Source organism: Rhamphochromis longiceps, linkage group LG5, assembly GCF_057381845.1.
Source record: "Rhamphochromis longiceps isolate RC_006_pf linkage group LG5, R_longiceps_female_GT1.1, whole genome shotgun sequence".
Taxonomy (NCBI): domain Eukaryota; kingdom Metazoa; phylum Chordata; class Actinopteri; order Cichliformes; family Cichlidae; genus Rhamphochromis; species Rhamphochromis longiceps.
This window is the reverse complement of record NC_140561.1, coordinates 26,951,638-26,974,467: the sequence shown is the minus strand read 5'-3', so window position 1 is coordinate 26,974,467 and position 22,830 is coordinate 26,951,638. Positions and strand designations below refer to the sequence as shown.

The 22,830-nt window shown below is 39.3% G+C and overlaps 1 protein-coding gene across 8 annotated transcripts in view; it reads left to right on the top strand.

The window, feature by feature from the left end:
• Window positions 1–1,526: 1,526 nt before the first annotated feature.
• cadpsb (Ca2+-dependent activator protein for secretion b) overlaps window positions 1,527–22,830 on the top strand; it is a 66,040-nt gene continuing 44,736 nt past the window's right edge. For 3 of the 8 annotated variants that reach the window (XM_085406984.1, XM_085406983.1, XM_085406982.1), the window contains exons 1-3: window positions 1,531–2,587; window positions 17,166–17,279; window positions 18,471–18,803. In XM_085406984.1, the coding sequence (XP_085263110.1) occupies window positions 2,255–2,587; window positions 17,166–17,279; window positions 18,471–18,803 (780 nt within the window). In that variant the 5' untranslated portion in view covers window positions 1,531–2,254. Of the gene's footprint in view, window positions 2,588–17,165; window positions 17,280–18,470; window positions 18,804–22,830 lie in introns of all 8 variants that reach the window. The other 5 variants (XM_085406987.1, XM_085406986.1, XM_085406988.1 and 2 more) reach the window with 4 other exon arrangements.

Here is a 22,830-nt window from a genome sequence, read left to right as displayed (position 1 = left end):
CTCATCCCTCGGTGACCCCTCTTTGTAACTTTACTGCCTGAGTTGCTGTGGTTTCTAAACACTTACTCCTTTGCAATAACACCACTTACATTTGATGATGGAATATCTAGTAGGGTAGAAATTTCACAAGCTAACTTGTTGCATCAGTGGCATCCTATTAAAGTAACATGCTCAAATTTATTTAAGTCTTTAGAATGACCCATTATGTCTTAGTCATCAAATTTGGCATTCTGAGTAAGAGATGTGGTCCAATACTTTTGTCCATATTGTTTTTTTCGTTACCGCAAAAATTTTGTCTTTGTCTTTGTACTTTATTTTTTAAAATTCTTGACGTATAATTCATTTATCCTTTACTTTAAGGCTGCTAGTTTTTACTTCCTTGTTCCACAGCACAAGTAGAACAGCTCCCAATACTTACAAGGGAGTAAGGATCTTAGGAACCAGCAAGTATTTTTAGCTACCGAAAACACCCTGAATTTAGAAGAACTATGGGGTGAATGTTCAGAAATTACACCATGAGTCAAGGAACATATAAGCAAATATGTCCTCTTCTTTTACTTTAACAGAGCCTTTCCATGAAATCTATTTTTGCTTGTTGCTATATTGAAGACGAATATTAAGTAGACTTTGCACAGAGTAAGATCTAAAAGACTGGGGGATGATAACCATTCCTTTCTGCTCTGCTTACAGTGAAATCGAAAGCTTTAAAATCTGTACAGGAAACAATTTTTTTTTGTTAAACTGCTTCAGAGTTATCAGTACAGGTCTATGTTAAGTACTACCATAAAAGACTGTAAGACACTGCAGTGAAGGCAAATTGAAGCATTTTATTTGAGAGTTTGTAGTTCCAGTCAGGATTAACAGGTCAAACAAGCACATCTCAGTCTCACACTCAGGAAAACTGTCTCACTGGAGTTACTATAATTATCAACAAAATGTCAATACTCTGAGCCTCAGTATTTAAAGCTAATGCTGTGAGTACTGGACTGGGGTAGGGTTTCTTTGGGGGGGCTGCTATAAATATTGCATGGAGGACGGATGAAGGGAATAAAAATGTCCTTTTTTCCCTTTTTTTTATTAAGAAAAATGCACTTCACGAGGAGAGCAAGCCACGTGTCATATAAATACGGTCGGACTGTGCTTCCAGTATTGTAGTGTCTGCAGGATTTAAAGTATCACGTGACTTTTCGTGTGCTAAGCTCTGGCAGAACATCACAGATTAGTGTTGCACGAAACGACTTACTACAACACATCTGTACTGTAACACAGCCAAAACGGTGTTTTTGTTTTTGTTCTCTTTTAAAGTCCGATTCACATTAAAGATCAACGCGTTATGCAGCATATTCACACTGGCCCAGTAACTAACAGTGAGTCAGACACCTGGGGGATTCTGTTCAGCTTGAATAATTAATTCCTGTTTAGTAGAAGAAACGCTTGTGTGGTGAGATTTCCTGACAAGGGATGCCAGCACGCGCTGTAACAATTAATTTGTGTAGCTTCAGAGAGGTCGCTCCGTGTTGCAACCCCACCCTTCGACAGCACACGGCATTTTACACCCGCTGTTCTGCATCCCGTGCGCGGCCCGTGCACTTCATAATGTTCCCCATTTCAGTCAGTGACAATATCAGAGAAATCCGGTGGCAGCCATCTTAGGTGTGCCACTGCGTGAAGTTATGAGGGGCTACACTAAACGCGGAGCCGCGCGCGCTTCAGACTCGGATCTTTGCTTAGAGTGCGAGTTCAGGACCACGGCCAGCTCCGGTCGACCGGGTTGGCAGGAAGGAAGAGGCCATCTCCCGCTTTCACCGAAAAAAAAGGAAAGGGGGAGGGAAAAAGCCGATCTCGTCCCCTCACAATCCCTACACTACAATCCCTCCACCCCTCCTCTCCGACTCTTCTCACCTCCCCCCCTCACATCCGCAGCAGCGACTGGCCAATAAAATACCGAAAATACGTAAGCACCGACGAGTGCTCGGCGCAGGCGGAGAATGGTCAGTGTGAAGCAGACTATAGCTCTTCCAGCATTACTCGTATACAGCTGACATCCCTCAGCCAGCGAGTACAACCAGGGCCTATCCCTAACTCGACTTCAGGCACATCCTGCATTATATCTATGCACGGGTAAGACAGCGGCTCGGCCATCATCTGGGGATATATACATATATATATATATTTAAAACAATTAAAAAAAACCCCAAACAAACTCAGTTAGTAGGTTCGGATTTCTGTATAGGCGCACCACTTCTAGTGCAAGATGTTAGATCCGTCGTCCAGCGAGGAGGAATCTGATGGGATAGTGGAGGAGGAAAGCAAAGAGGCAATGGCTCCTCAGGCCGGATCCCGCATCTCCCCGAGCAGGACCAGCGAGAGCTCGGGTGGACTAGCGCCCAGCAGCAGCCGCAGCAGTGCCCGTCCTACTAGCCCGAGCCCCTCGGCCGTCAGCGAGGAGAAGGAGGATCTGGAGAAGCTGCACAGAGAGGAAGAAGACCGCAAAAAGAAGCTGCAGCTATATGTTTTTGTCATGCGATGCATCGCTTACCCGTTCAATGCAAAACAGCCCACAGATATGGCAAGGCGGCAGCAGAAGGTAAGAGCACCCGGTGCAAAGGCATAACTGATAGCCACATGATGACGAAATACCTCCTTTCATATCGCAGATGTTGTCATTGATGACCTACATAAACCAGAGTACAGGTCTGGCCACTAGGCCCTATCCGAAAGCGCATGGAGACAGCAAGGTGCCAGTGAAAGCACCGTTTGTTTGTTTGACGCAAAATGTTGAATTCATGGAGCATGACAGGAGCATATAAAGGTGCTTCGAGCTTCTGGTAGTGAAGGGGACTCGTGGTGCTGCAGAGCTGCAGGCTGAGTGCAGTCCATGTTCCTCCAGCACTCTAGCTCGTAGATGAAAGCAGCCCTACAGCCCAGCAAGCCCATTAAGTGAAAGGGCGTTCAGGAGATGGTGGATGGCAAGTCACAACAGGACAGTGTCATTGCCCTTGTTGGCCTACATTTTTACCGAACTCCCGATGTCAATTAGATATGCAGCTGTATATTGCTCTGTCCTGCCTGCTTGGCGGATACCCAATCCCAACCCGTTTGCGCCATCACTTATCCCGTCAATTTGGCCTCCCAAGGTGACTTTTAGGCACAGACCTCTTGAGGAGGGTAGCTTAATGGCCTCTCTTCTCTGAAGATGAGCTTTGCTCCTCTCAGTGGCCTGTAGAAAATTAATTGCATTAAAACATTTTCAACGTTGACACATTTTTAACCTTTTACTATTTATTATTATTATTATTATTATTATTATTATTATTATTATTATTATTATTATTATTATTATTATTTTAACAGGACATTTATCTTATAAGATTTATATACCTTAGCTACTGTAAAGGACAGGGCCAACACCCTGGCTTCTCAGGCTGCTATGTTGGTCCACTGATGTTGATGCCAGTTTTGGGTCATGCTGTCCTTACTGTCAAAGTCACCATGCACAGGCCTACTGTGCTAAGGGGAACGTTCAACTGATTGTAAGTTAGGATAATGCCCCTTGTATATTTCCTTTGCTGTATGCAGACTATCTGTTTGACTGACCTGTCAGTTATGAATTAAGAAGCCTCTGTATGGATCAGCATGTTTTATATAGAACTGCTTGAATACTGAAACCTTGTCATCACATTGCATGACAGTATCAGGTTCCTAAATCTCTCCTCAGAAGGAAGAAGTTCTTTGTTACTCACTGTGGTCAGGAGGCTTTCAGAAGAGTCATTCATTTTGGTCGCTCATTCATTTTAACACCATGAATACTACTATGGAAATATGCATTTATAAGTGCTGCTTTCATTTAACATGCAGACAACTTGTCTTCCTCTGGTCACTGTTAAGCCATATGGTCTGAATTTTCTGCTGACTCATGCACAAGTCCATGTAGGAGGCATAAACTGCAGTGTTTCCGTCCATTTGTTTGTTTGTAGTCTGTTGAGCGTAGGTTACTGATAGTCTAATGCACGCCTAGTAATGCACTTTCATATCTGGTTGCTCAGGCAGCCACAATTCTCAGTTGTGGGTGAGTGAATATCCGAACAAACAATCAAACCAGGAACTCAGAGTGTGTCTGTCTGCCCACAGTCTAGCTGGTGTTTCTGATTTGATCCAAACATGGATAAAAATCACACATTAAAATAATTGAAAAAAAAAAATCTCAATTTTAGGCACAGTGAATTGGTTCAATCCAATCACTTGATGAGCATGGCTTATAACACAGAACTGTTAACAAAATGGTGAGCACCAACATCTACGTTGATTATTTTGAGGCAGTTGTGTGCATTTATAACATCATGGAGTTAGACAGTAGTCATCAGTTCACTGTCTTTTAATTATATTTCTGTCTTGGGTGGATATGGAGAAATAATTTATCACACAAAAAGAATATTTAACATTTGTCTAATTACATTTCTATGGATTCATCTTAGCCATGAACCTCATGTGAATGTGGGCTCCTCAGATGTCCATAGACAATAATTTATTAAGGTAATTCCTCACAGTGTTGGCAGCACAATCTAATATGTGCCCTATTACAATTTTAGCTATTATAGATTAGTCACAGAAAAATGATGAAGCAATTTCTGTAATGAAAAGACTTAAAGGCCTCAGCAAAACATGTGGAGCAGCTCCATGATAATCCGTTATTAGAAGCTCTGGCACACAAACAGCAGTGATGGGCTATCACAGAGAAACAGGCCAGGCTGTAGACTGTGCAAGCTCCACTGCTGCTTCTTGAAATATGTTGCCATAACCTTGTGGAAGATAAGCCAACAGGGCAGGAACAGGAAGGTGACTCTTTTTCAGGGTATAAAAAGTAAATCTTACAGTACAGTCTGAACAACGTCTTAAAAAAACAGCAGTTTGTTCCTGCTCACTGCTAGCTTGGGTGTATGTGCATGACTGAGTGGTGACACATGTGTTTGCTTAAAAGGCTAAGTATCTTGTGACCCACACAGCGAATGTGTTGAGTATTGAGGTTACAGACAGATTGCGTTGGTACAATTTATGAAATTTTAGCATCATTGTGATGGTTCCAGAGGGCAAAAACCTCTTTCATTCAATGGGAATAAACTGCACACACAGAGGAGTTAAATAAATAAAATACAAAATACCAAATTTCCCCTTGTGGGACAATTAAAGGATTATTCTATTCTATTCTATTCTATTCTATTCTATTCTAAAGACATGTTGGCAATACAGTAAAATCACAATTTTGCATTTTGTTTTCAAAGTATAATGCAAAAAGAAATGTATAGGTTTAGAAAAATATGACTGTTTTTAATGGCTAGCAATGTTGATCTGATGGTTGTCAGCTTGTTTGGTTGGTCAGTTTGACTTTATTCAGAAAATGTAAATATTATGTAACAAGTGTTTGGTATTTAATTGGACTGCCACTAAATGTTTGTTAAAGGAACACCTACCAAATGTGTCAATGAGAGCTTAACTTGTTGATGTGTACAGCTCAAAGCACAAGAAACAAGCAGGAACGAAATTCTGCTTTGATTCAAAAATGTAGCCAAGGAGAATAAAATGTTTGCAGTCTGATTAATCAAACCAAGACCATTTGCTTTTATAGATCGCAGTTTATGTTGATTTTCCAAAGTGAGTAACTGTCCATGTCAGAATTACAAAGTGTGATTCCCTTGAAGATAATCTGACCTAATCAGTTCATCTGCCAGCAGGTTCACTTAATAGAGTTCCTTCTGGCTCAGCATTTTAATACTATACAGTATGCCATTTATACTGTGAGGGAGAGGGGCTGTGAATTGTACAGCAGGGTTTGTGATGTGAATTTGAATTAGACTGAAGTGCAAACCGATGTTTGCCACACAGGTGTTTGCAGAGAACTGTGGGAGTTCCACTGTGAACAACTTTTCAATGAGTGAAAAAGATGATTGTAACGTTGCACTTGGCTCACAGATTGCAGATCTGTCTAAATGAACATCTAATTTTTTTCATTGGTGCTTTTGAACAAAAGCATCAATTTTGCCCCTTTCAGTTTATATTTCTCAGTGTTTCATTTTCGTTTCGATTGTTATCATTTCTGAGGTTTAATCTTTCATTTGTTTAGGGGCCAGACTGAATATGTTAAGAATTGGTATAACAACGCAAACACTTTGTGAAAGCAGTTGATTTACTGCCATGCAGACGTTCCTGTATTAATAGCAGCTGCTGTTAGCTGTGTAAATACAAATTATATACAATTTCAGCTGCTATTTGTTTCTTTAAAGTATGGTAATGTTTTATTTTTGTTAACTAAATCCACTTAATCACACTGACTTTCAGTTTTTAGTTTACTCTAACTTTGGCAAAAGACAGGAGATTATCAATATCGAAACAATAACACTGGTAGCGGTCAGGGTGTTTGCATAGACATTCAATGTTTATCATTGCTATTGACAGCTGCTACATTTGTTTATTGGATAATTATTGTAATATTCACGATTCAAGTGACTACTGCACGGTTTTAAAAACTGCACTGTGTAGTGTGCATTCATCTCTTTACTCAGTGGCATGTATATTGCCCCTATTGCCTTCTATTTCTACCAAAAGACACCAGATTATCTGAATGGTGAATATGTAGATATAAACAACTCAGAGTGAACTGACAAACCTCAATATATTCATAAGACATTCAGTCATATGTGCAAAACACAGTGGCACTAAATGGAGAGCTGAAGTATGGCACTGAAATCATTTGCATTATTATGTAAGATCGCTGAATGGTGTTCTGCTTGAAATTAAAAAAAGACATCCTTCGACAATAAAAGAAGCTTCGCTGTCAATGGCAAAGTCAAGCATTGAGCTGAAAATAAAACATGTCAGTCAGCGCTTGAGAGCTGATAATAGGAAAAATTGTTCTCTCCCATTAAGCAGCAGTCTTGGTAGGATGTTTTAGCACCGCTAGTATAGGAGAATAAAGGTGTTTATTGACGGTGCGGATAAGCAAGTGAATTCAGAAGGGGTGACAGCTGAAAAGCAGCAGGCGAAATACCCCCTCACCCACGATCTGTGCAGCCACGTGTAAATTATCACAGCTTCTCAAATTAAACATCCTCTCTATGGGGACATAACGAAGGAGGGAAGCTTAGATCTTATTTGTCAGAATACTAACAATGTCTTTTCCTAACAGCGCTGTACTTTGAAGGCAAGAAATAGGGATCAAATTGAATAATATGTGCTCTAGTAATAATCCAACATTTTGGTGTGATGCTCACATGACATGTGCCATGTGCTCAAAAAACAGGCTACCAAAATGCAAGTGTTAGAGCACAGAGTCCTGGCATGTAAATGCATGGGAGTTTAAAGCTGGTATGGATGGCATCATGTGAGGGATTATTCCACATAGGTGGGAAGACGTGAGCGTGATCTGGCTTAAAAGCAATATCCCACGTAGTATTTTATCTCCTTCAATGGCTCTCAAAATACAGGATGTGCTTGTTAATTATAGTCTCGTGTGTCCTCACCCGGGCTATGAATTCTTGTTGGCCTTTCAAAGCAACAGATACATTTGTGCCAACGAATGTTAACCATCAGTGTGATGTGAGGCAAGATTTGTCTGGCTGAGAATAGCTGCTGTGTCCCAACACTGCATTCATGCATGGAGACAAATTAAGCAGGATTGTTTAATTGCTGCATAAGTTTTCATTCCTGCTCCCAGTATTGCACATTCGCCTTACTGGAAAAAACTAGTGCAAAAATAAGGGTCGGCTTATTGAGAGAAGACCAAACATTAGCAATTCTAAAGCGGCATTTCATTTATCATTTTTACTGGTATACAAGTTTTTTTTTTTACTGAGCTTACCATAATTAAAACTGCTACTGCTTTAGTTTTATGTATTTAATCATTTTGGTCTATAATAAGCAAAAAGCAGGGCAAAGCTGTATTTATTCAATGTATTCTCATGTAAGTTCACAACAACAGGCACAAGCTCACTTTTTATCAGTCAGAAAATTTGACTTTGAAGTTATTTTTGTTTACATTTTTGTTTGAAAATTGATTAATGATCAACGAAATGCTGAAATGTTCCCATTTGCTGTTACATCAGTTGACTATGTGATTAATCAACAAACTGTCTGAGCCCTGATCAACATGCTTCCTGTAAGCAAAGACCATTTTATTGGAAGTGTAGTGGAAGAAAACAGCAGGGATCCATTTGTACTTTGTGCCAAATGTTGACATTTACACTGCAGCAGTTGCAGCATTTATAATGCCTGTCAAACTTTGCAGAGATGGAGAATTCATTCTGAGATTGGTAGCCTGCTAGAGCGAGATCAAAACAGGTCTGCACGTTTGACAAAACACTCCTTTAACCTTGAAAACGTGCAAGGTTAAAGGGCTATTCATAATGACATGTGCATTGCCTAGTCACGCCTATAAGTGTGTCATGTAAAGGAAAGCAAATCGAAACTAAATCAGCTATTGTAACATCTTCCTATTTCTGGCTATAATCGCATACTTTTTTCTTATACTGTAATTGTGACATAATTACAAGACAGTTGTCTCATAATTATGGGACTCTGATTATGCGTTATGGAAGTTATAATCACTCTAAGAGAACTTTTGTGAGTCTTTTGATGGATACTATGTGCGGCTGCATGTCATCACACTTTCTGATCATTGTTGAGTCCCCTAAGAGAACTCAGGCGGCTGTTGGTGGTTATTTAGGGCTCAAGAGTTTGTTGGTGCAAATGTGTGCTGTTATGCTGAACCCTGTGTAACATTGCTTCAAAGGGAAAATTACACAGGTATGAGTAAAAAGGACAACAAGGAGAGATACTGAGAGAGAGATTACTAGTGGTGATTTTCCACATTAAAGACAGAAGAGCTATAGCAGGGCCATTACTGCACCTCTCCTATGAGTCTCTCTTTCCCACTCTCCACTGAGGCACAAAGAGCACAAACAGCAGCCTGGAGCAGGCATGAGGCGGTATGTCAGGTAGATACTCTGAGTTTATTGTCACATGTTCATGCAACCAGTGCTTTAATGGTTCCCTCCTTAACGAAGCTCAAACTTTATACTCTTTCAGAGGCATTCTTCTGTGATATTGATGTAAAGTAACACAGGGGGTGTCACCAAGCAGTAAGACAACATAAAAAACAGACTTAAACATAGTGAGAAACTGTTAAAACATCTCTCAGGACATGGATTAACGCTGAGTCTACAACCTTTTATTGGTGAAGACTGTTAAGCCTTCCCAGCCAATAAATATTGGATGCGCGTTGATCTTTCCTATCACTAATTCTACAAAAGTTTTTCAAAAGCCTGATTAATTCAGTCTGTGTGATCTTTTTTTTCAACACATCTCGTGCCGCTTTCTATTGGTGAAAACCCACAAAACAAACCTTATTGAACATCAAACAAGACTCTTGTGAGATAATCACCTTTGAAAGCTAAAAGGAGGGAACGAAGAGAGAAAGTCGGAGAAATTACAAAGGAAGACAGTAAGTGATTTGTGATGGGAGGGTGGTTGCAGACTCTTAATGAGAGTAATGCACCAGGAATGGAGTTACTGATTCACAGTCAGCTTCGTGTGCTCTACGGTATAAAGTAATGCAGTGGTACTGCAGTGTGTAGCCCTTTAATACAAAACTGTCATGGTTGCGGCTGTGTGCAGGCAGGATGAGGACCCAAACGCAAGCTCACAGAGGCAGGAATGAACTCAAAACACAGCTTTATTGCTGGAGAGAAAAACTATACAGACTAAACTGGAAACTATAACATATTACACAGAGAAACACACAGCCATGAATGAGGGAGATCGCAACACTGACACAGGGAAACGCAGGTCTTAAATACACTGGGAAATAATGAGGGGAATGAGACACAGAAGGGGAGCACAGCTGGGAGAAATCGGACATAACAAGACCCAAGGGAAGCGAAACTCAATACATTCATGTAGGACACAGACCTTCAAAGTAAAACAGGAAATGTAACATAGACGCAGACTTGACTAGGGGAGACAGAGCAACTAAGAAACACAGAGAACAATAACAGCGGCTAACTAAATACTCAGAAAACTAAAGAGAATACAAGAAAGCCAAACTAAGACACTAGACTAAAGAATAAACTGGGGCAAGAAAGAGAACTACGATCATAATACAAAAACTCAGAGACACAAGAAACTCAAAACACTGGGTCACCGACCCAGGACCGTGACAAAAACAAAGAAAAAACAATATCAAATCTTTGCTTAATTGCCTATTTGTGTTAACATATTTGTGTTTGTGTATTTTAAGTTCTGGGAGCATGCTCCAAAGTCACTTTCTTCCAGTTTCCAATTTAACTATAGATTTAGTTCAGGCCTCCGTCATTCGTTTCTCCAAAATTCAACAGAATCTGTGGCTCTTGTTTATCATATTTCGTACGTACATTACCACACATTTCTAAAGTGATCGAGGAGTACAACACATGTGCATTTAATTACAGGTCAACAGATGAATTTCATCAAAATCTGTCAAAGAGAATTTGAGTTTGGTGTTCTTAATTTGTGAGTGTTCATATTCATGTGGTTTTACGTTCGCTTCTGCTAAGCGATTATTTTCATCAAGCGAATGAGCAAAATGAAGAACCAGCAGAACAGACTGCTGCCTGTGAGATGGTGGTGTGTGGTAATGGATGACACTTACTAGAAGGGGCTTTGCTGGTTGTGAAAACAGTGTTTTTCTGAATATATCAGCAGCTCCACAGCTCCCGAATATGACAACACCGTGAAGGCTAGTTATACAGAACCGGAGCCTCTTGTTTTATCCCTGTTTGCTGTGTGTCAGGCTCTGTCTGTGGAGTCTGCACCTGGCTGTTTGCTAACCCAGCGGAGTGGTATTTACTCACACAATGCTGTGTGTGCATGTGACTTCAGAACAAATCTACGAGTGCATGTCTGGTTCCAGGATAATAGCTTGTGGATGTGTCTTTGTATAATTGTAGTTTTGTGACCATAGTCGCTACGCAGTGTTGGTGTTTTGTGTTTGATGAAGCCTGCTGTTGGTAGATTTTGTGCAGCTGTCATGCAGTACTTGCTCCTGTACCCTTGTTTGCTGTTTACTCAGATGTGGGCTGGTGGTGTCATCTACAACATGAATAACCTTGTCTGGTGATAGCAGCCACTGATAACATATTTGCTAAAAACCAAGCATTGAGACAGGGCAAACAGCGGCAAACAATAGAACTGAGTTTATATAACACCCTTTCTCCAATTTTTACATTAGATTTCACAAATGTAAAGTTTACATTTTTTTTTATCTCTATTGATATACAGATGTGTAATTGTATGTTTTCTTTTTAAATATTTTATTTCGTTTTAATGAATCGATTACACATCTGTTTTACTTCTGCCCAACACAGAAAACTGTTCATTTATTTTGCTGCCATTTAATTTGGGAAAGCAGCCTAATTTAACTTCCCCCTCCCCTGACATTATATAACTTTAAGGAGCTCAAGTGTGAGTCAGCAAAGCAAAGTCCTTATCGTGCTAAACTACACAAGCTACAGTACAGTGCACCACATTCAATTAGCTAATTACTCCACCGCAGACAGTGGATACAGTATACATCACAAGCTGATGACATGTTGATTCAGTCAAAGAGATACAAATATCTATATGAATCCAATCATAATGTACTGTGTACTGAAAATTTACTGTGAATCAGGTGTTATCCAACTTACTGTACTTCAGATTACATTCAGGATCTCGGATACAACATTTAATCTCAACAATGTCCATTGTTTTAGTTTTGCACATATTTATAAAACCTTAAATTAATTTACACTTCCCTTTGATGGTTTAAGATTAGATCTCATACATTTAGAGTAGTACAGGTACATTTTTTTTTTTCAATTTTAAATATCATGCAAAAATGGCAACTACAGTTGAGGTCATTTGCTACCATTAGATGTTCAGTTTTCTAAATGTAAAATGTCCTGATTAGAATGCATGTTGATCACAGTTTTTAAGATAAAACCAATGTACACGAAGAATCAAAAACAGAAAGACTGGGTTTTTTAATCTGTTTTTATTGCAATTTTTGAAAGTGGTTTTGAGCAAGATTTTTCCAGATTTTCTGAAGATCTTTTTGACAGCTTTTCTCTTATTTATTTATCAGTTTTAGAGAACTTTTGTTTGTTTGATAAGCCGTTTCACTCTGAGCTATGAATTATTCAAACATAACAAAAGCACCAAACTCAAAGGAAGAACCAGTATTGTGTCTACGCATAACAGACAACTGAAATACAACAACTTAGCACTTAGTTTCTAGCAACCTGTCACAAAAACATATAATTTGCTCTGATTTCCTGAGTTGAATCTATGGAAAATGCCAAAGATAACACAGTTCAATAGTTTTACAACAACAACAAGGTCAGTCCCAAAGAGTGATTAGCTGAAAAATTGTCGTATCCCAGCATCATGCACAGTATCCTTAAAAGTTTAAGGAAAATGGAAAACTGGTAGACAAAAGATGAAAAAGTTATGTACAGCAGAGGCACACTTTCTAAAAGTTGTGTCTTTCAACAAAAGAAAGGAAAATCCAGCAAAGACCTGACATAGGACCTGAGAAATGCATCTGGGTCTTTAGCTGAGACATCTACTGTTCACTGGAGCCTCATCAGAAATGGTCTCAGTGGAAGGACAGCTGTTCTTGACAGCCACAGGAAGGGAAACTATGAAAAAAATGGACTGGACTGGAAATCAGTGGGCTGATGGACTGATGAATCCAGTTTTTTTGGCTTAAATCATTATTAACACATTTGGAGGAGGTATAACAGTGACCGTCTACAGTCATCCTTAAAACACGGTGGAGGCTCTGTCATGACTTTAAGTCAGTGGTTCTGCAGATCTGGATCTGGTCAAAAATATAAATACAGAAAAGTGTGGTTCCATAGTGTAGTGGTTTACGCTGACTCAAAATGCCTTGGGGACTGCGTCAGGAACAGCATCCAGCATAAATCTGCTAAAACAAGCATGCGCTCTGAGAGAAGCCAAAAGTAAATTTACGAACACAGAAAGGCACCCTCAGAATTTGGTCCATCATGTAATGCCATTGGAGAGCATCTGATTAGCAACAAACACAATGGCATTGCAATACAAGCATAGCTGGATAAAAAACATCAACAGCAACAGAAACAATGGATCACAACCAATCAAGGATCGGCCTCCGCAGAGCCTCAACATTATTGAAGCAGTGTGGAATCATCTTGACAGAGAGCAAAGGGGAGCCAAATTCCCCCAAAAAAGAGCTTTGAGTGACCGGGAGAACTATTCATAAGGACTCGTTAAAAGAATGACAAGAAAGCTTCTCTAAGAGGGTTCAGGCTGTGTTGAAGAATAAAGTAAGCCATACCGAATATTGACTTTCAAGATCATTAGTATAGCACAACCCTTGCATTATTTGATATACTGTATTTCTGATGCAGTAAATCAGAGCGCATTTTTACCATTTTCCTTGTAAAGGCTTTGACCCCATCATGATGTACAAAACCAAAACAGTGTACAAATGAAAAATTAACGTCCTAATTCCAAATAACAAAAACAAAGAGTTATTTCACAGCAAATGCAGAGACCCCGACTCAGACTGTGGCAAAATAGAAACATACCAACAGAAGAACAGAAAATTACTCCATAAGCTCACTGAAGAATGACTAAAGGTCACTGATGTTTTACAAGACATGCGCCTGAGGGAACTTAGTACCGCGAATCTCTGTTAGAGACTCAGTGGGCATTTAGATACAAACTGAAATTATGCAAAGTTAAAGTAGACGGACTTTCTAGCACACAGTAACAAAGAATATTCCCTAGAAAAATTAGCAGGGAATTAGGGAATTTATCAGCGCTAATCCTTCATCGTGGCCAGTGCCCTATCTTGTGACGTAAATCTGCTTTTGGTCATACAAAGTTGAAATACTGAATTTATTGAAGTTTTATGCAACCTAACTATCATCCACATGGCCGAAGTGAAATATTTACTCTCAGTTTAAACTGCAATGAAGCTGCTGTACATGTGCATGGCTCCTCTATTGATATGTGAACGGTGATTAATACCAATGCCCACTTCATTGCCAGCGAATGAATCACTGGGTAACACTGCAATCTTGATAAGAGCCACAGAGAAGAATCAATATGACCAAAGCAGCAAAGTATGTCTTGGGAGTCTGGCAATACTGATGAAAATGCAGGCATTTTCTTTCATCCATTAACACAGCACGGTTCTCCAATGAGGGAATAAATGAAAGCACAAAAAACTCCAAATACTTCCAGTAGTCAAGCTGTGATTCAGCTTTCTCCCCACATATGCAAACTTGAATGGAGTTAGTAGCTTATTATGTTGTCACATGATCTCAGATCAGCCCGAAGAAACTGTCAGTGGAAGAACTATTAGCTTTGACCTTTCAAGGTAAAATCTTCAAGTAAAACACAAATGTGCTCTCCCACTGTTCCAATCACAATATCCCATCTTTTTGTCATTTTTACTCCGGTACCTTTTTAAATGTTATATTTGAAAAGAAATATCTCACATTCATATCATGTTATTGAGGACAGAAACAGTGAGGTTTTCTGTATTTCATTTTAATTACTGAAAGAACAGATTAATTATTGAAAGAGCTGCCTGATTCATTTTCTGCCAGTTGATACCTTGACTAATTGTTTCAGCTGTAATTACAAACGCTCATTAATATCCAGTCATAATGGTCACAAATCTGTTCTGGTCTACACAACACAGACTTTGTGTTGTGCACAAAGTCTGCAGTATAAAGAGTATATATCAGTGCTTGGCTCTATTTATGCAAGCTACACTATGAATGACCTCAGAGCTAGTATTACAAGTATTAGCTTTGCTAAAACATTTCAGTCAGCCTGATTCATCTTTGTTTTTTGCCTCTTTTGAAAGCTCAGCAGTAAAAAGCATCTCTCAGGATGCATTTTCCTCTCTGTTTGACATATTATTCACATTGCTTTCTTTGCCTGTTTTTGAAAAACATTGTACATCATTACTGAGCATGCGACTTCAGTCTGAAGAGCCACACTCCTGTTTAGAGTTTTATTACACAGAAAGCTGCTTAGGAAATTTCCATCCATCCATTCACTTTCTTAATTGTGCTTCTAGGCTACCTGTAATAGGAGGAGAGGTAGGGTACAACCTAGACAGGTTACTAGTCTATCACAGGACCAACACAGATAAAAAGAAAACTAGAGCCAGTTTAGAATCACCAGGGAACTTAACGTGCATGTCTTTAGACAGTGGGAGGAAGCTATAACCGGTATAAACCTGGTATAAACCCGATATGGATTTATACCAGATACAGGAAGAAAATTCAAACTCTACACAAAAAAGCCAACCAGGACACTGAGGTCAGACTTCTCTGCAGGTATTTCTGAAATGTATAAGAAATGTGTTATTGGGAGGAAATATAAAGGGAATTAAATCTTCGAAATTAAAGTAACTCAGTTTATTATACAAGTGAAAACAGATGTTTTTATCCTCAACCTCACTTTCAGATATGGATAATATCTGACTATGGACAAGTGTGTCAACCCCAGCTCCCGTGTATCCCCATAGACCAGAGCAGTTTGCATACTCGTGTTAATATTAACATCTCTTGCCTTAGGATGTTCCTTAAACGCCATGGTTTATTAAAACACAGCAGGAATTGCCTAGATTTTTCTTTAATCTCACATCTAGCTGTGGGAAACATGAATTAATCTGAAACCTGAAGCAGAGGGGCAGTATCGATCCCCGATGTAGATGTGCCGTTTTATGTTGTAAGTGGAACTTGTTTGGACGTTAAGTGGATGTATCATCCTGAGATCCTCTGTACCACAACAATCGCCTAAAGTAAAAGAGATGTCTTGGTGAAATGATTTGTGATACCTCCAGTTTCAGTCCATATTATTTTTACTGGACAGGTCATCTCATTTTTAACCTCTGGTGATAGTATCGACTGGCTGGGTGTTTGTATTTTGACCTGAATACGTTAAAGCTTTCTAACTCTGGCACTTGGCTCTAATAGTGAATTCTTAGAGGCTATTACTTTCTGAGCACTATCAAACGGGGTTGGGGTAATATGATGGACACACAGATGGTGTTGAAATTGCCTCACAGGCACACGATATGTGGTGCTTTTCCACCTCACTCCTACACCAAAGTCTGTCACTTGCAATGTGCTGCTGAACGCAGGCAGACACACACATTACCAGCAGGTCCCGTATAATAACAGGTTGAACTGTAAGATTGAAGGCACTTATCAGAGGGAGACTGTCAGTCTTGACCTTTAGATTACTGAGTCAGTAACCATGTGTGAAATCAATACATGGACATCAAGACTGTAATGAAGATCGAAACTGGAACAAAAGGAAGTGATGGAGAAAATCTTACTCATGTGCACAGATGTATCTCAGGAAGTTCACAGATAACAAGCACGCCATGTTATGTACTTTAGCTCAGAATAATTTTATTTAACTGATGTTATAACATGTTATAACAAGTTTATAATCTATAGTGAGCCATTCTGTAATGCTACATAGGTCAACATGATGATGTTAAACAATTTTATATTGACTGTAGTTTTGCAATTTAGCGTGCTTTGCTAGCTGCTAATCAGCAAAATTCGAGAGATTGCTGAGACAAATATAGTCAGTAGTTTTGTAGGGGTTTAATATGCAACCATTGCACACCTTTTTAGCTGTGTGTGATTTATTTAGTTTGGCAGATTTCCACTGTTTAGGTTTCAAGTGGGGAAGCCATTAGGCAACGCATTTCATCTATAAGTGATGGTAAAAAAGGAGTATGATTGGCTGTTGTTCAGAGGCACTAGAGGTAATGTGGGTTTAGGATGTAGATGCAAAGCTGGAGCTAGCAAACACTCAGTGTAACATCATAAATCCACTTGCACTTATATTCTGTGGGCTACGACTGAAGGAATGAGTCACAGAATGAGATACAGTTAAATGAAATGAATTTGAATAAGAGGAGATATTTGGTGAAAATGGCGAGAAGCATGCTCGATGCTTGTTCCGTGATTTGTGTGAATCTGACCGAGGTAAACAATGAAAAACTGGCTTTATTATTTGGTTTAAACATTTTTTTCTCATGACACAATCTTTGTTTGTTCTTGCTTCCACAGATTACCAAGCAGCAGCTTCAGCAGACCAAGGATCGCTTCCAGGCCTTCCTCAATGGAGACACACAAATTGTGGCTGATGAGGCATTCATCAACGCTGTGCAGAGTTACTCTGAGGTACTAACAACCTACCCTACGTAGCCATAGCAGCACAATCACAGTAATAACCTTTTCATTCAAGCTCAGGTGCTTAATGCTTCCAAATATGCTGCATTTCGTATGATTCTAAATGTTCACATTTTCACTCTTGTAAAGAAAAGCGCTTTTTGTTGTGTGTGCAGGATATTCCGCATTATTCTCTCTAAAATGTGTAGCTTTCAATCTAAAAAGTCAGAAAAGCACTGCACAGCGCTCTTGCTGTTCCATGTCAAAATGCCTGAATTCTGAGTGGTAAAATGGTGGCTGAAGCTTTTCACTGCACAGATTATGAGTCAGAGCATGTGGTTGACACAGCCATCTTTTCCAAGCTCACTATTCAATCTGCAGATGAAAAAGTCATTACTACAATGCTTACAGGACAAAAGGAATTACATATAGGGGGATGTGTTAAATTAGTGATGGAAAAACAAGCCATTATGAAAAACGTTAATGTGAGACTGGAACCCTCAGGAAGCGCACACACAATTACTCTTTTTGCAGAAGTTAATTAGGAGATAACTGACACAGGCTTGACAGCTGAACAGGAATCTCATTTATTTTGTGATATTTAATATTAATGTGAAATACACAACAAGTGTTCAGAATTAAATATTGAAAACCTGAAAGTGTGCATCCCTCTTGCACTCATATGTAGGGTACAAGATGTCTTATATGGTCATTCAGCCATCATTGGTGTCATAGAAAAATTTATGGTAAACACATTTTCATAAAATAAGGACATATGAATTTCAAAAATAAAATGTCACGAGTAATTTACTGCTGCACTCTGGTGTTTCAGCACAGTAGTCACTGCTTTGAGTCATAATGAATGCTAAGAACAAAATTTGACTGTCAAAATAACAAAGCAGTCATCTTTGATAATTGCTTCACAGTGACAATATTGCCTTGTCTGGATGTCTCCCTGTTAGGCTGTCATTAGCTGCACACAGAATGCCTGTCTTGAGTCACAGCAAATGCATACATGCTCTGATTTTTCACTCCAAAGTTATTATTCAGTTTAATGGTTTTGTTTTGCTGTTGAAGACAGATATTTGCTGTTTGAAGCCAAGAGTGACAGCAGAGCTGCCATATAATTACTGATCAACATTTTTTTTTTAAATCCATTTCCTATTCAGCTGCAACTATTGACACTGGTCTTTCACAATGTAGGTATTTCTTAAGAGTGACCGTGTGGCAAAGATGGTCCAGAGTGGTGGCTTCTCAGCCAACGATTTCAGGGAAGTGTTCAAGAGGCACATCGAGAAGCGCGTGCGCAGCCTTCCGGAGATCGACGGTCTGAGCAAAGAGACGGTGCTCAGCTCCTGGATGGCCAAGTTTGACACCATCTACCGTGGCGATGAGGATCCGCGGAAGGCGCAGCAACGCATGACTGCCAGCGCGGCTTCCGAGCTGATCCTCAGCAAGGACCAACTGTACGAGATGTTTCAGAATATCCTCGGCATCAAAAAATTTGAGCACCAGCTGCTTTATCAAGCCTGCCAGGTAAGGCATCACACCTGTGTGACACATGGCTTTGCTCCTTGACTCAAATACATGCAAATTCTGTCCCAAGTTGGGACATGCCAACCTCTGAGCATGGTCCATCGACTTCTAATTCCTTAATTAGACTAACTGTTTAACATTATGCACAGTGCAAACTGTTACTGTGGTTTATTAGATCCCTCCTTTGTGTTTACTTTAACGCTGCAAGTTTATTTCTTCACCTTTTTTTCCCCCTTTGCAACTATACGCCACAACTTCTCGGTTCTCCTGTCTGTGCTGTGGTTAGAACACAACAACAACAACACACTTTATCCTTATAATACCACAGGCTAGTTGCCTTTTTGCAGGGTGTGAACCGGATAATTTGTTCATAGATTATTAATAATAACAGTGGCACATTTATGACTGTAGGTGCATTTAGAGTTATAAATATTTGTCCCATATGGAACTGTTAGTGCTAGTGTTAAATGGGGATATTATAAAAGCAAATTAGTCTCCTTGACATATATCCCTTGATACCAGACAAGCAATGCTCCATTGTAGTGGAGATATATTGTGATTGCTGGTGGATAAAAGTGGACACTTGGGTGCTTGTGTCAGACATAACTCTCCTTCCCTTGCTGTCTTTACTGCTCACTATGAGAAAGCTAAAAGCACTGCTAATGTTGCCTTTCTTTGCGATTTGGCAGCATTTGGAGGAAACCTCTGAAATGTTCGTATCTGGTCACTAAATAATTTCATTTAGTTCTAATGAACACATCTTATGGGAGGCAGTTTAGTTTTTAAAGCACTTAGCTACTTTGGATCAGGTGTCATTCTACCTTCAGCAGCTGCTAAAATACAAGCAGATGGCATGAGATGCTAGTAAGCTAATTAAATTAGTTTAGTATTATTGAAATGTTTCAGATGGAAACTAACTATATAGGCAGTGTTCTGCATGTGTGTATTGCTTATGAGCAATACATGGCGCTCATATTCAGTGTGTTTTTCCTCCCAAGCCTTTAAAGATGCTTAACCTATTTTTTTATACTCTGGCAGCAGAGCTGATGGTATAGGGTCACAAATTTGCATGCAAAACATGCAATTTCTTCAAACGGAACCTAGCTTGAACAATGCAGATCAAGAATCAACAATTCACCAGTACAAATGAACAAATACAAATACACATGGTGCATAATTGTATTTCTTCACCCTTGCATTGCAGTTGCAGGTAAGTTGGTCATTTACGTGTCTCCTCGTGAGTGAAACAATCTGAATAAGTGCGTTTGTTTTTATATCTGTTTTCACTGTAACTGTTGTTCCAGGTGTTCTTGGCATCTTGTTTCATTTCTTTTGCTGCTGTAATAAATGTATTTGACTGTACTATTGGTGCCTTGGAGCATCTCTCAGTAAGCAACCAGCTGCTGCATACTGCCCTCTACTACACGATAAAATCCGCACTAAAAGGAAATGCAGCAATCCAGTCTGCATGGCTCAGGGCTGCTGGGATTTGATGAAAGGTTTTCATGGATTGGCTGGGATTCAGAGGCCATCATTTTTTAGCTGTTATCACTGGGGATTTATATTTTTTGCACTTGCATTCAACTAGTCAAAGGAAACACTGGTCTATTTCTGTCTCGTGCTAAAGTAAGAGCAGCCCCTGGAAATGACTAACAGACTGATTAGACGTGTACGGCCAGCTGCTGCGCCAGCCAAACTCTGAGCATGGTCTACTGACTAATGGCTGCACATTTATTTATCTGCAGTGACACCAAGCATGACCAAATAACTTAAAAATGTGCTTGGTGTCTACACTGAAAAGTCATAATTAGTCTAATCTATGGTGAAGTCTGTGTCCACTTGTAATTCTTCATATGATAGCGTTTATAGAAAAATATGTTTGTATTGGGTTTTTCTTGAGTAAAATAGTAATGTGAGAAACCAGTTTTAAAACGTCTAGGAAAACTTTTCATGTATAAGTGTTGAGAGTTTTGTGAGCATTGGTTAACCTGCGATGGAAGAGCTTTTTACTGCTGTTACAATCACTTTTTGTGTGACCTTATTTGTATGATTGATGGAGTGCTAAGTTATTAGCTAACTTGCTGAAACTTAAGTTTCATCAGTAGACTGTAAACAATAGAACCAGGCACCTACCAATTAGCATTCGGTAGCAAATAAAATACTCAAATTTCACTAACCAAAATTGGAGCACAGACTTTCTTGACGGCTGTCTGTATTTTTGGTCAAATATTTGCAATAAAAATGTTCCAAAAGCCATTAGGACTACAAACAAGGATAAATTTGGTCCAAATTTCATGACTCAAATTAGCTGAGGTGAAGCCAAGAAGACACCTACTGTTAGCAAAGATTAGGCCTTTACAAAATTTGAATTCCTTTTGTAGCCAATATACAGTTGTTGTGATTGTTATGGTTAGCTTTATAGACAAAAATTGCTATGTGTTGTTGTGAAGTTTAACATGGGCACCTAGCATGCAGCTTTATACTTGGATGTTAATTCTACAGGGATGTTATAACTAGGGCTGGGTATCTTCACTGAATTCTAGAATCGATTCGATTCAATTCGATTTGAATCTGGGAAATTTTGCCTCAGACAGTCAGAAATATTATAATTCAGATCAGTACATTTACATATTTTTGTATCTATAAAAAGGAAGCTGACACTTTCCAGACTTTATCAAAGGTGTGAGCGTCACAGCAGATGCCTTTGTGTCAAAGTAGCTGAAGATAAAACACAGAAAAACATGAAGGTGATTTTCCTGGCCTGGGATTTTATAAAAATATTCTGCAGTACATCAAAAACAAAAGAAAACCATTAATCAACATATGAACATTACCTCTGAAGTTACAGCGGTTTTATTAGAGACACAGCATTTTGCATTTTGTATAATTTTAAAAAGTTTAAATTTGTTCAGAAGCCTATTGAACGGCAGAAATTAGGTTTTCTTTTCGGAAGTAAGTAAAAGGAAAAAAAAACATCGACCGACAGCGCTGTAAATAACGGTAGTCTTGTGCATAACAAGCAAGTGAATAATGCAGAAAACAGATTTCGGGGATAGACGGGAAACTGTTCTTGAAGTACACTGAGAAAGAGAGAGAGAGAGCTGTGCATGAAGTGTGATTTTATCGTGGTAGAAGCAAAACAGTGAAAGTCAGAGGGAATCCATGACGATGTTTATGTGAAGCGCAGTTTGGATCTTCTTTTGCTGCTGGTTCAGTCAATATTGTTTGGAGAGAGATAAAACTAACAGCTTTGGAATCAGCGCAAAAAGGGAGTAAACACAAAGCGCGGACCCGCCGAAACATCAGAATCAGCGAGCTGTCGGCTTTCAGCCCCGACCGTGTCCGTGCCGTCGGGTGAGAAAGGCGACATCTCACTGATTCTGATCCGCAGGTCCACGCTTTGAGTTTACGTCTTTGTGCAGAAGCCGTGTACCTGCTCTCATTTACTGTTTTAAATGTTTGGTGGTTGTCAAAATTTTGTGACGTTTCACCTGAGATTCTGGAATTTTGGGCAAAATACATTTATATAAAAAAATCGATTCAGGATTTTAATGAATCGATATCACGTTATCCAAGCCAGAATCGATTTTAATCGATGAATCAATTATTAAAACCCACCCCTAGTTATAACCCCCTCTGTGGCATAACTTACACCATAATCTGATGGTGCACCTCTATTGAAATGTAATTGTCACCTTGTCACCACCTTCTTTTATATGTGGCAAATCAACAAGGTAACTAACACATAAAACAACACACACATGAAAGCTGGTAACAAGTTCAGCCAATTATGTAGGTTACATTGTAATGTAGGCTCTACAAGGATTGCCTGCAGAAGCCTAAATAAGAGAAAACCCACTTTAAGTAGCCAATACAGCTTTTGGCAGTTTTTTCTTTCTTTCTTTTTATTAGCTCAAGAGTTGATGCCTGCTTTTATTGCTATTAGTTTGATTGTGTGACTGAATTTTTTTAAGGTATTAGTTAAAATTATGGAAGTAACACAAATCCAGAAACAAACACACTGCTT